Below are 14,810 nucleotides of genomic sequence, written 5' to 3' on the forward strand. Positions count from 1 at the left end.
ATAATAATAATAATAATAATTATTATTATTATTATTATTATTTATAATAATTGTTATTATTTTATAATAATATATTTATTATTATCAATATTAATATTAATATTAAATCCATATCATTGATGCATATCGATGTATATCAACTATATTTACTAATGTGGCTGTGCATGTAATTGATATCAACCTATATCAACCACATTTATTAATGTGCTTGTGCTAGTTAATATGTATTTAAAAATTAAATATGCAGAATTTATTTATGTAGAATTCCTCCTCCATATAAAAATATTTAAAACATCAATTACTCCTTATTGAATTTTCTCATCTTCATGGTTCAAGTTCAAATTCTTTCCTTTCTTGTTTTCTCGGCTTTCTAAATTCTACTCACAATTAATTGCCATTTCCTAGATGCTATCCCACCACCGTCTATTTTGTGTTTGGGAATTGCACTTAGCATTCCATGCATGGAAATTAACAAATCTTTGTGGATAAGCTATGAACTAGATTTCCTCTTACCCACTAGATTACCTACTTATCTTGTGAATAGAATCAAATTTTTGTAGAATTATTTGATATACAAATAGGACTGGCGAATTTTCATAGTTTTTTGCTCATATTTGAGCGAATTTCATGGTGGTGAGAAAAACCCAAATTTAATAAAATGAACATTCATCTTCTTAGAATGGAACATATTTTTGTATTTATACACATTATGAATAAGGTTGATGAAAATGGTCATTTCTCTTATATGAATATGTAACTAATAAAATGTGTTGGTGTTGGTGTTTTCTAAAGAAAGCAATCTAGTTTACCTTGTTGTATTGTGAGTTGTAAGCTCACATAGGTTTTCTATTTTCCCACTATGGAGGTTATCCATGGGGCTCATCCCATTGTATATATACACATTCATTTTTTTTGTGTTTAATAAAGTAGACAGTTAGCTTTGCAGTCTAATCGTGGAGAGTTTGAGACTCTTTCTCGATATTAGAGCAGATCTGCAAGCCCCTTCTCTTTGTTTGATTGTTTCCATGGAATTTGTTGATTGTTTTCTTGGAGTTATATCCATACAAATTAGACCCATATTGGATCAATCTTGGAGTGGAATAATTGTAGATCACAGCATAAACCTCTATCTTCTTTGTTGACACATTCGTCTACTTTTTTGCCATTTGGTGGTGCATATTTAACCTTCTGATTCCTAGAGCTAGATTGATTGCTACTTTGAAATCATTGACATTATGGCACCCCTCCTTAGATAGTGCAAGCACTCTATTCAATCTGCAGTTGGAAGATTTTTTGGATCGTGCTATAAGTATGATATTCGTCCATATTATTTTTGTTAGCCCAATTTTGTTATTTTTCTACAACATGATGTGTTTTCTTCAGTGCTGGAAAATTGTTGTTGTGCATTTAAAATTCAGCGTCAGAACTAAAGACCATCCGCAGATTTGCCACCAGAGGGTTAATTGATGATTTTTTTTGCAATATTTTTGTTGTGGGCTTTTATTTGAAGGGGTTTTTTTTATTATTTGTGATAATATGGTCGAATTCAAGACCATTGAGCTCCTCACTCCCCACAATTATCATACCTGAAAGCTCAAAATACAACAACTCCTGCAATCGAAGGTATTGTGGTAAAATTTTGCATAAAATCAACTCACCTTCACCAAAGAAATGGAGAAGTTTGCTTACATAAACAAGCTTGATGAAGCCATGGGGTTAATTGGGCTTCATGTTTCGCACAATTTTCTATTCCATCTTGATAAATGTGATACTCTGAAGAAAAGTTGGGACAAGGTGGCCTCTCTATTTGGAAAAATAATTGAGTTCAAGGCCTTACAATCGGAAGCATAATTGTCTTCATTTATCCATGATGAGTATGCCTTTATTGAATATTGTCTTGTCAAATTCTGGTCATTGGTTGCACAGCTGAAAGGATGCAGAGACACCAAATCAGACAATGAGTGCATTTTCCTGATTCTATCCAAGCTAAAGGGTTTGTATCAGGTATTTGCTTCTACATTTTATTCTACAATGGATGCACTTGGTGATAATTTTAAAATTCCTTCTTTTGAGTTATTTTGTGAACGCTTAACAAGAGAACAATCTAAGCTTCAACAATTAGATGTTATTTCTAACTCAACGTCTCAAGCTCTTGTAGCACATATCTCTAAAGGAAAATCCAAAGCTAGTCCTCAAAAGAAGAAGGATTCTACTCCAAACCTCAGAAAAATTCAAAGCCCTCTCCATCTTCTTCCAAGTTCAAAAGGTATTCCTCCAAAACATTGAAGAAGAGGTCAAATGAAACTTGCAGCTTTTGTATAGTAGAAGGGCATCCAAAATCCAAGTGTTATAAGAAACTTGAAGCATTGAATGAAGCGATGAAGCAACATAATATTTCAATATCCAAACCCTCTTCATCTGGTAGAGGGCATGCTTTATCTGCTCGAGCTTTACATGCATTCTCAGATAGCTGGATATTTGACTTAGGTGCATCTCATCATATGACTCATTCCAGTAAGTTGCTTCCATCTCCATCTGATTGTAGTATTTCCCAGATTGCAGTGGGAGACTCTTCACAGCTTGATGTTCGTGGATCAAGAACTGTGCATTTAGATGATGATTGCATCAAGAATGTTTTTCTTTTTCCTGACATCTACGCAAATTTACTTTTTATTTATCATATCTGTCATTCTAGGGATGGGAAAATAGTTTAGTTTTCACCCAATGATGTAGTCATATGAGAACTACAAGATCTAGAAGTTGTTACATATGGACAAGTATATCACATCTCTCGCTTATGCATATTTGTAGGTTTTGAGCCTTCTTATAGTAACTCTTTTATTGCACATGATGATTCATTAAGTAAGCTTTGGCATGAAATATTTGGACACCTTAACTACAAATATTTGTTGTAAATGAATTCTCAAAATCTTGTTCTTGGGCTTCCTAAGGTGTCATGCATAGATGGAGTTTGTCCAGGATGTGTTCTTGGAAAACAATATCAAGATCCCTTTCCAAAAGGGAAAGCATTATGGGCTATTGTTCCTCTCGAGTTGGTGCATAGTGATCTTATGATCTTTCCAACTCATTCTTTTTCAGGAGCTAAGTATGCACTTACCTTCATTGATGATTTCTCACGCAGATCTTGGGTATATTTTCTTAAGTTTAAAAGTGAAGTCTTGGCCACTTTCAAAACTTTTAAAGATTTTTTTGAGAAGAAATCCTCTCTTTATATCAAGAATCTACACACAGATAATGGTGGGGAGTATGTCAGTCAAGCATTCAAATATTTTTGTAGAGAACATGGCATCTTGCATCAACACTCTGTTCCCTACACCCCTCAACAGAATGGTGTTGTTGAAAGGAAGAACAAGACATTGAAATAAATGGCCAATTGCATGATTCAGTCCAAGAACCTGCCATCCTCCTTCTAGGCCAAAGTAGTGAACTGTGCCAATTATATTCAGAATCAGATGCCTCATAAAGCAGTGTTACATATGACTCCAGAGGAAGCTTGGAGTCATGTCAAACTTGATGTCTCTACTTTCAGAGTCTTTGGCAGTGCAACATGGGCCTTGATTCCAAATGAGAAACGTAAAGCTATGGAGAAAAAGAGCCAACCACTGTTTTTTGTTGGCTACTGTGAAGACATGAAAGCATATAGATTGTTTGATCCTATTACAAAGGATGTTTTATTTCACAGAGTTGTTCATTTTGATGAGAACTTCAAACACTCATCAGAACCCACTCTCTCCATAGATTACCATGATGGTGTAGGTCATGATGATAGTTTTATTCTTGATGATCAAGAGGATGATGAGAATCCTCCTCCTGAAGATGAAAATCAGCCAGAAGAACAACCACTTCCTGCAGTTGATCAGCCTACACAGGAACATCTTAATCAAGAACAAGAGAGGAGAAGCCTTCACCAGAAGAAGTGGCCTGAAAGGTATGGCTATGATGTATCTGATTTCAGTTATTTTTCTCCTGCTCCCAACAATATTCAGCCCAAGACAGTTGGTATTTCTCTTTTTAGTCATGCTATTTCAAAGGATCCCCAACAATTTTTTGATGTTGTTGGGATACCTGAATGGGAAGCTGCCATGACAGATGAGTATTCTTCTTTGATGAAGAATCACACATGGGATCTCGTTCCTCTTCCCAAGGGACGAAAACTAGTTCATTGCAAATGGGTCTATAGGACAAATTATGTTGTAGATGGTACTGTTGACAAGTATAAGGCATGACTAGTGGCCAAGGGTTTTTCACAGGTTGAAGGTATTGATTACTCTGAGACTTTTTCCCCTGTTGCCAAAATGAATTCCATACGTCTTGTGTTGTCTCTTGCTGCCTCACAACACTGGTTAGTTTATCAGATGGATGTGAAGAGTGCTTTCTTGCACAAATATTTGTAGGAAGAAATCTACATGGAGCAGCCTCTTGGTTTTGTGCAGGACTCTTCTCTTGTCTGCAGGCTTCGTCGTTCTTTGTATGGTCTCAAACAGGCTCCACGAGCTTGGTATGAGAAGATGGATAGTTTTCTACTAACTACAGGCTTTTCTCACTGTCACTTAGATCCTACAGTTTATACTAAAAGAGAAGGAACTGATCTTTTGGTATTAGTTCTATATGTGGATGATTTGATTATTACTGGGAGTTCTTCATCCATGATATAGAGTGTACAACAATAGTTGATGGAGCAGTTTGACATGATAGATCTTGGATTTCTGCATTATTTTCTTGGTTTGCAAGTTCATCAATCTTCAGATGGCATCTTCATTTATTAGCAAAATTATGTACTTGATTTGCTTCATATATTTGCCATGGCTGCTTGTAAGTCAACACCCTCAACATTTCAGTCAAGTGTTACACTTACTGCTAGTTGCTCGTCACCCAGTGTTGATCCAAACTTGTACTGACAGTTGGTTGGGAGTTTTTTGTACTTTACACATACCCGACCATACATCTCTTTTGCAGTTTGACTTTTCTGTCGGTTCTCCCAAGATCCACATGAGAGTCATTGGCAAACAGCTAAGTGCATTTTTCGGTATATTCAAGGCACTTCCAAGTTTGTCATTTAGTACACCGCTAGTTCTTCTGAGCTGGAAGGTTTTATCGACTTTGATTGGGTTGGTTTTGTTGATGATCGGAAGTCTAAATCAGGCTTTGTTTACCGTCTTCGTTCAACTACTATTGCCTGGTCCTACAACAAATAATTGACAATTGCATTGTCTTCTGCCATCTTGGTTAGTCAAGAAGTCCTTTGGATTCGACAGTTACTGATGGAGTTTGGAATTCAACGGGAGCATCTGACTATTCTTTGGTGTGACAACCAAAGTGCCATCAACATCTCCAAAAATCCAGTTCAATATCATCGGAGAAAACACATAAAAGATCCACATGCACTTTATCTGGAAATTGATCTAAGATAGAGTTCTCAATCTAGAATATCTACCTACTGAAGTGCAAGTGCCTAACATCTTCACTAAACCTCTTGCATCTCCTAGGTGTCTTTGTTCGATGCTTGGGGTGAAGGAAGTAGTCTTTGGGGGGTCCTCGTGGATCCTCCTACCTTCACTAATTTTTTTTTCTTTGGTTTCTTGTTTTTGGTTTTCTATGAGGTTTCATTGTTGTTGTACATGGGTACCTCATCATGCCTAGTTGTTGGGACCCATTTGTTTGTTTCCTCCCTACGTTTCACTTATGGGGGGGTGTTGGTGTTGGTAATTTCTAAAGAAAGAAAATTAGTTTTCCTTATTGTGTTGTGAGTTGTAAGCTCAAGCAGGTTTTCTATTTTCCCACTGTAGAGGTTATCCATGGGGCTCATCCCATTATATATATACACATTATTTTTTTGTGTTTAATAAAATAGAAAGTTGACTTTACAAATTGATCGTAGAGAGTTTGAGACTCTTTCACAATGAATGTCCAATGGATTAGAATAGAAAATATTTTTGTATTTATAAACGTTATAAATAAGGTTGATAAAGATATTTGTTTTTCTCTCGAAAGATGTTAAATCGGTATAAAAAGGTTAATGAAGATGGTAATTTTCTCTTGGAAGATGTTAAATGTTTATAAAATGGTTAATGAGGATGGTAATTTTCCTACATAGATATGCTCGTTTCATTTCTTAAAAAATATTTGTTTTATGTATGGCTAAAAGTTAAACGCTTTTAATTTAAAAGGTGAGCATAATCATTCTAAACATCTTACCAAGGTCACTTTATTTTGAAGTCTTTATGTCTTGGTTGAGGTCTTTCCCTAACATTTGTGCAACCCAGATTTCCGAATAGTTTAAGAAAATAAAAAAGACGCTATCTTGTTGTGTTGGAGTGAATAAATTACTAATACAAAAATTTACATCTGCCCGATTGAATTTCAAATCATGTTATTAATATTTTAAATAACCTAATATTGTTTTAAAATATTTTTTTATTAATATAATTAATTAATTATAAACACATTTGCAAAAGTGACCGTTATCACTCTATGGAGAATTCCGACACTCCTATAGAATTCTATGAATCGGTCTCGTGTTCTTCTAGACATAGTAATGCCCTTTATCCGAGAGTCTCCTAAGTCGAACAAACAATCATATAGAAAAGCATAGAGGATAAAACTACATCATATGAGGCCGCAAGTTTCAACTTGACGCAGGGACTTGGTGCATCCAAGGAGTCGTCTAACGAGGCGGAGGAAGGAATTGCTCAGACATCCAAAAGTGGCTGGAATCTCGATAAAAAAATTTCAAAAAATCTTTTAGAGGCAGTGTTTGAATCATGTTTTTTATGGTGGAAATGGATTCAGCACCAACAAAAACATCTAGAACACTAAAAATTTTGAAGTTTAACAATTATAACTTGGATGTACAAAAATCCTTGCCGAATTTTCTCTAAATATAACCAGAATTTCTATAACTTTCTGGGCAACTCCTCTGCCTCGTTAGACTAAGCGGTGCATCCAACATTAATATAAAATTCATATTTTTATAAAAATGATAAATAATTTAATATTTAATAGATATTATATATTTTTAATTTTAATATGGATTTAGAATTTTATTTTTTTTATAAAAATTATAAGTAATTTAATATTTAATAGATATTATATATTTTAAATTTTAATATTGATATAATATTTTTGAATATTTAGTTGTGAGGGTTAGTTTAATTGTTGAGGTATTTTTTTTTTTAAATTATTGGTTCAATTTTCTAGATATTTTGGTTTTTTGGTTAAGCTAGCCAAAAGTGATCCTTCAAAATTATTTGTCACCGATCTCTAAAGTCCATGAATCACATAAAAATAAATAAATAAATAAAATACTTTTGAATATTTATAATTTTTTAAGTAATTTAAATTCAACATTCATATAATATTATATTTCAGATCAACTAAATAACATAGATTTTGATTCAAGCAACCAGAATAATCAGAATCATTATTGAGGAAATTTTCACTCACAACATAGTACTGCTCTTGGTGCTTTAGTATCTATTCCAAGTGAGTAGCAAAAATAACTTAAATCAATATTATGATTATATTAAATATTTTTGGACTATATTCTACTGGATTTCAAGAGATTTAAGTTTAATCAAATTTGATAATTCCCTGGTAATAACATTCCACTAATAAGTAAAATTATTCTTTTATCCAATAAACAATAAACAAAACTCACTGTAACCTAAATAAAAATAATTACAAAAAAATAAAAAAATAAAACCATAATCTAAATTAAAATTAATTACTGAAAAAGAAATAAATAACTAAAACAACTAAACATAAATATATAACATACCAACCCATAACCAAAACCTATCCAAGATACTAATTGCTATGTCGTATTTTATTTTATCTTCAAATAATTTGAAAAACATAATATGCTTATTAATTGAATTACTCCAAAATAATGATAATTACATCTTACACTTATTTTTAGCTTATAAATTACATGCGAAGCAAAATAAATACATTTCCCTTACGAGAGAAGCAAAATTATAGATGATGACAACGAACACCGCGTTGGTGTCTTGATGCCGCAAAGAGGGGACGTTTAAAGACACGCTATGGGCGTTTAAATCTCGATATGGTGAACAACTTTTGGGATGCGCCTTTCATTATTTATTCGGATAACGATCGCTTTGGGGTCCCACCTGTTGGAATGCCATTTAAATCCGAGCCATATACCGAGGTCACAATTTTAGTTGGAAACCGACGTGATAATTTTGGTTGGCAATGTTTTTCTCACTGGAATTCTATTGTTTTTAGGTTACAAAATCCGAAGCTTATAGTGTTTGAATCGTAATTTTAAAGTTAAAAATAGATTTATCACTGTAAAAAAATTGGGGAATTTAATTTTTATAGTTTAACTAGTTTAATTAGAATTGGGTGTTCAATTGTTATAATTAAAATTTTTCAAAATTTTTATTAAAATTTCCCAAACATTTTATTAAAATTTCTTAAAATTTTTATTAAAATTTCTCAAAAATTATTATTAAAATTTCTCAAAATTTTTATTAAAATTTCTCAAAATTTTTATCAAATATTATATCATTAAAATTTCCCAAAATTTCTACCAAATATATTTAAATATTATTTCATAAAATACAATATTCTTTTAATTGCAATAAATAAAATAAATAATGCTGCGGATAATGATCCAACATGGATACGTTCCGACTAAATCATCACCGCCGACAAAGCCTAAACCTCACCTCAAATTTCGGAGAAACCTGTGGTCCACGCATCATCGGTATCAAAGTCATCCTCCGAAATACAAAAGCGCGCTACCTCCTCGGCGTGGCATGGCAGATCTTCCACGTTCAGACAAGAAACTGCCCGATGGGAACGCTAAAACCGCTGGCTGGGGAGCTGAAAACCGCCCAGGGGAAGGTTAAATTTGCCAGGTATTTACCTTCTAATATCTCGATCATGTAGTGGTAATTTAAAAATCTACATCTCATGGGTGATGTTTACTTTAAAAAAAAATTAAATTAATATGATTTATATTAATTTTTGGAATGGTTCGCGATCTTCTTTCTATAAACCTGATGGAATCCAGTGATTTGAATTTTCATATTTATATTACCGGGATGGGTTGTTTTTCGATTCCAAATTTGCTTCATATTTATTGATCACTAACTTTTCATATTTATATTACCGGGATGGGTTGTTTTTCGATTCCAAATTTGCTTCATAATTATTGATCACTAACTCTTGTAAATTTGGGGTTTCTTATATTCCTTTTGATAACTTATGTTCTTTTTTCCTCCTCATCAATGCTACTTACGCCTTTAGGTGCTTAGTCCTCATCAATGCTACTTACGCCTTTAGGTGCTTAGTATGATCCCTTGTTAAACCAATGTGGAAAATATTCCATGTCAAGAGATCATCAGCAACTGAGCCAGGCAAAAGGTCTTTCCTCTTGTAGGTTATTATCATGGGGAGGTTGCATGCAAATTTTCTTCATTTCAAGAAAACAACCCTTTTTTTATTTGGGGACAATGAAAAATGGCTCATAGGGTTTTCGGAAGAGAGGAAGAAATGGGAATCTTAAGGGTGATCAATCTTTATCTATTAGTTTGTTGATGAAGGAAAATGATGATATTTTGAAATCGTCGAGGTCTTTTTCGAACAATAAGAGCCTTGATGATTGCATCATTGCGAAGGATGCTAAGGAATCCATCCAAAATATAGATATTGAGGTTGAGGAACTCAATGATCAATCTAAGAAAACTGCTATCCAAAATATAGATATTGAGGCTGAGAAACATAGTGATCAATCTAAGCAAATTTCCATAGATGATGCTGGAGTTAAATTTGGAGGTGAATGTGCTTTCAATACTTCCAAGCACTTGTGGGTTCGCATTGTTGCAACATCGGTTTCTAGGTGTGCAATCTATGTTATCCTATTCAAGTTACTTGAATTTTTTATTTTTTAATGTTTTGTTCAATTACCAAAATTGTATTCATGTTTTGAAGTAAGAAGGGAGTATCCTACTATTGACAAGGAAGTTGTTCCCATAACACGATTCATCCCCAAATTCTTCCTATCATCATACAATTGGGCGAGGCCAAAGTCTTTGTTGCCACTGGAGGCATCCATAAATGACCAACCCTTTGACTACTTCACTAGTTCAATAATCTTAAATGTGATCCCTCTATTACAAGTTCATTGTTCTTGAATGGAGTTATTAGACCAACATAACAATACTTATTCAAACCAAAACTCGCATCAGCCATATCACAGACAATTACATACACTCAATTGACTTGGCCATAAGATGCACAAGAACATTAAAGTGTTATATATGTTTTCCCTTCAACTATCCTCATGTTGAAATGATCATACATAGGATCACCATAGTCCACATTCTTGTTTTCTATAGTCTTATTTTTTCCTTCAGTCTCTTGCACTGCTCCAAACACCACTCCATTACTTAAATTAGAACCTTTCTCATAATATGTCTCAGTAGCCAATGATTGATGCCTGAATGATTACGTATAATTTCTATATTCACCTTTATAAGACGAGTTGCAATTATTAAGATTTAGGAAATGATCAAAGTTCATTATGCATGAATATTTTGAGTAACTTTTGAGGATATAGATGTGAAAATATGAGCGTTAGAGTCTTCATATGTAACTCACAAGAGTATCCTAAGTGGCCACAATTCTCCTTTCTTTTGATGGCTCTTGGACATTAGTGGAAGCTCAACATCTTCATCTAGTATATTTGGTCTTCATATGTAACTCACAAGAGTATCTTAAGTGGCCACAAATCTCCTTTCTTTTGATGGCTCTTGGACATTAGTGGAAGCTCAACATCTTCATCTAGTATATTTGGTTGTAGAGGAGAAGACTCCAATCCTTGGAATTTAAAAAACATTTCATAAAAATTTGACAAGTTAAACAATGTAAGCATATGATTTGACAATCTTCTTAATTTTTTTTAACAAGTTGCTCTAACAACTTGGATGTTTGATTAGCAAAAGACCTACAATGATAGCTTCATCTCTCAAATTTCAACACCTACAATGATCGTTAACAAATCCTATAATTTACAACCGTAAAGGTCCATCCAAAATGTTTAAGGATACATTTTTCTTTATAAAAGTCCATGAATGGCACATAAAATATGTGCTTCGATCATCATAATAATATAAATGACAATGATGGTGGAAGTGACAAAGATGTTGAAAGAATATGCTCTGACCATGTGCATAATTTTTAGTATAATGTAGTACATGTTATATAAAAACATGGAAGAGTTGTTGATGTATTGGGTGTCGAAGTGCCAACAAATGAAAATTGGAAATGGTAAGGATACCTCCACGATCTAGACAAGATGTATGGAGATAAAATGCCATTTAATTATAGTTGGGCTTCAAAACATGTTACTATTTTATATAAACAATTATTTTGTAGTATGACATGATAAATTCTTGTTGAGAAAATTGGCTAGGATAGTGTGTCTTACCTATCAACTGCGATTGTAATAGCTCCCATAGAGCCTTCTTGTCCACATTAGGGAATGCAACAAGAAAATTTGTTAGAAATATGTTAACTACACTTATTGGATATTTGTTTGTGTATTTGTAGGAGGTGGACTTGCATTGAACTTGTATGACAAAGCTTGCCCCAAAGTTTATAGTGTTGTAGAAAGCCTAGTTGGACAGTGTTGTATCCCTTGGTAATTACATTTTTAGACAAAAAATCTGCCTTGCAATTTTTTGTTACAATGGGTAAATTGGTAGATGGTGATTCTTTGGCATTTTGTGGGTGCGTAACTTAACCCATTCATTAATTCTTACCATAATTTAAGAAAGCTTTTGCATTAAAAAAAGAAGAATAAAATGTCAATAAATATACTTAAAGAGAGTTACTTCTATCCATTATTTATATAAGAACAAAATTATAAATATATAAACATCTCAATTTATTAATTTGTGCTAAATCAAAACTATAAAATTAAATTTTCTGACCATAATCATTTTAAATAAATTGCTTATTCTGCTTTCAATAAATTTACATATAATTAAAAAATTAAAAATAATGAAAAATTTAACCTCTTGCTCCCCTCTTCGAGTTATGTTGATAAATATATTTGCATTTCACTTTTCTCTGTATATTAAGCGAAATAATTTTCTGGAATGAAAAGGGAGATGGCGACAAAGAACACGCGATGGTGTAACAAAGGGGCACACACATACATATATATATACACGACAAGGGTGTTTAAATGTGGACATCTTACACAATTTCATTATTAATTCCGAGAAGGATGATTGGCCACTTCACGAAATGGAAGCATTGACTTTGAGTATCGGTCCCCCAACTGTTCTAATCCCATTTGCTCGATATAGATAAGGCTCTGGATGAGGCAGACCAAGCAGAAACCTTACCTCAATTTTCATAGAGCTTCGATGGTGCCCACGTCATAGGAACCGCCATCTACCTAAATTCAAAGGGCGCTAGCTGCTTGCCAACGTGGCATGTTAAGTCTACTAAACATTCGGATAGGAAACCCGCCAGATGGGAACGCTAAAACAGTTGGCTGGGGAGCCAAACACTGCCCAGGGGAAACTTTCACTTACCGTCCCGCTGCAAGAACCAAGCCCGCCCTCGAGGTTTCCACGTGGCGAAGTTTCTGTGGACATACGGGGAGATGTCCTTGTCTCTGCCCGCTACAAAACGCCCGACACAACTTCTGGCAGGAGGAGAATTTCGGTTGTTGCAGAAAGATATACACAGAGATTCCGTGACAGAAATTCAAGATTGTTGTTCATTTCAAAACCCTCTTAGCAGCCATGGCGGAAGAGCGCTTCATAGCGACATGTGATTTATCTTCATTTTCATCATCTTTTTCTATTTCTTCACCCGATTCAAGGGCCTCCTCGGCTTCCTCGGACGACATGACCGACAGCGGCAATTCTGCATGGAATTTCTCGCCTCCACCGATAACCCATGTCAATGGCGGCCCTCTTTTACACATGAAGTCTCTCGGAGCAAGCCTTCCTTCTCGAAAGTAGGTCTAATGGCAACCATATTTTGATTACTAAAACTGTTCTGTCTCAATTTCGAACTGGGGCTGCTGTAATCTTTTCTTCATTTTGACTGTTTGTTTGCATAATTTGCAGGAGGGGTTTGTCCAATTATTTCACCGGCAAGTCGCAGTCGTTTACATCGCTCGCAAATGTGAAATGTGTGGAAGAGCTGGCCAAGCCGGAGAAGAAACTCAAGAGTTGTGATAGCTCTGGGCAGATTCAGACCATTCTGTCATCGATGCTCTTGGCAGATTCAGCCGAATCCATGGAAATGCCCCGCAAGGCTTCTTCCTTTGGCCGTAAGATTAACAATAAAAGCAGCGGTTTAATCCCCTGCAGGCTACTGCTATCGCCTCCAAGAGAAATGATATAAGGCTTACTGGACACTAATCTACAGATCCAGTGCCCAACAGCGAGAGCTGAACTTTGTACATAATACTCTAAATTAACCCTTTATTTTTATTTTTATTGTGAACTTCTCGAGCGCTGATGGGTTTCGATTCGGGGGCGGAAGAAACCTCATATATGTAACACATGTTTTAATGCCAAATACTCAAAGGGCTTCCGTATTAAGAGTACTGTATTATTGCCGTAATTGCAAGGAAAGGAAGAATAAAGGAGATAGGAGAAATGTATCTGAGCACTGTTGGGGATGAACGGAATCTCCTCGTGAGTGTTGTTGTTCTCCCTCATTTATGGTTTGCTCCAAAATTGGAAACCAGATGGGAATCTTTCTCAAGAAGATTTTTTGGTCTATTTCCTCCCTTCTACGCGCGTGTTACATAGGATAAATATTCTTGTGGTACATAGATAAATTGGGAGTATTTATTTAACATCATAAATGTGTTTATCTTAATTTTAAATATTAAATATCTAATAAATTAAATTAGTAATTTTTTAAATAATTAATATTTTTTTTTGGTGTTATTCAGTATGAGCTGATTCGTCACTATTAATTTTATTGGTGATCCGTAAAAAGATGGGTTTAAGTTTTGCCACACAGTTAACATGTTTTTCTAGATTAAAAAAAAATCTTAACCAAAAAAAACAAAATAAATTTATACATAACAATTTTCTGAAGAAACATCATCTAATCTCTGTGAAACACTAAGAACCAAGCTTTTCTATTTTCATTGGAACATCCATCAGTGGAAATTTCCACGTAATAACTTATTCAAGGTACTTTATTTGTTATATATTAGTACAGAATTCCATGTAATTGCATTTTCTGGTCTGTATGGCTTGGAATCATGTATTTTTCAAACTTGACATTTTTGTCTTTACTAATTGTCACGTACCTCACCCTCATATTAAAATATATAGATAAAAAAAAAAATTATCATGAGACTACAACTTCAGTAGCTTTATAATTCTCGGATTAACTTACCTTTACATTGGATATGTTTATTAATTATAATATCTAAACCTTATGTGTGTCGCCCCTCTACCCATGTGAACTATACCATACATAACTCCAGCGCTGTGGCTTTGGGCGTATCGAGGCAACTCTGTTTGTTAACTTCGCTGGCGCCACCTACAGCGGACATTTGGCCATGGCATTAAATTCCGCCGGCCCGTTCACGTGAATGGGCACGGCTCAAGGTGGAAAGTTCCCGCTTCCTATTTGGTGCTACCGCCTTAATCAACGGTGTGGATGCTCTGGTAAAATCGGAGGGTGGAGGCACTCCCACGACTCCACTTCTGGTATTGACTATATAATTCCGCTTATCCCGAATCTTCGAGGGTTTTCCGGCATAATTCAGC

The 14,810-nt window shown here is 34.5% G+C and overlaps 1 protein-coding gene and 1 pseudogene across 1 annotated transcript; both read left to right on the forward strand.

Moving 5' to 3' along the window:
- The first annotated feature begins 1,665 nt into the window (after window positions 1–1,665).
- On the forward strand, window positions 1,666–2,286 carry LOC149144108 (uncharacterized; annotated as a pseudogene).
- Window positions 2,287–12,382: 10,096 nt separating this feature from the next.
- Window positions 12,383–13,796, forward strand: LOC149144109 (uncharacterized). The gene is made up of 2 exons (XM_089449613.1): window positions 12,383–13,027; window positions 13,140–13,796. The coding sequence occupies exons 1-2, from the start codon at window positions 12,810–12,812 to the stop codon at window positions 13,417–13,419; spliced, it is 498 nt and encodes a 165-aa protein (XP_089305739.1). The 5' UTR covers window positions 12,383–12,809; the 3' UTR covers window positions 13,420–13,796.
- Window positions 13,797–14,810: the final 1,014 nt, after the last annotated feature.

This window comes from Pinus tabuliformis, chromosome X (genome assembly GCF_031772625.1).
Source record: "Pinus tabuliformis cultivar Carrire ecotype Pingquan chromosome X, CPIR1, whole genome shotgun sequence".
Classification (NCBI taxonomy): domain Eukaryota; kingdom Viridiplantae; phylum Streptophyta; class Pinopsida; order Pinales; family Pinaceae; genus Pinus; species Pinus tabuliformis.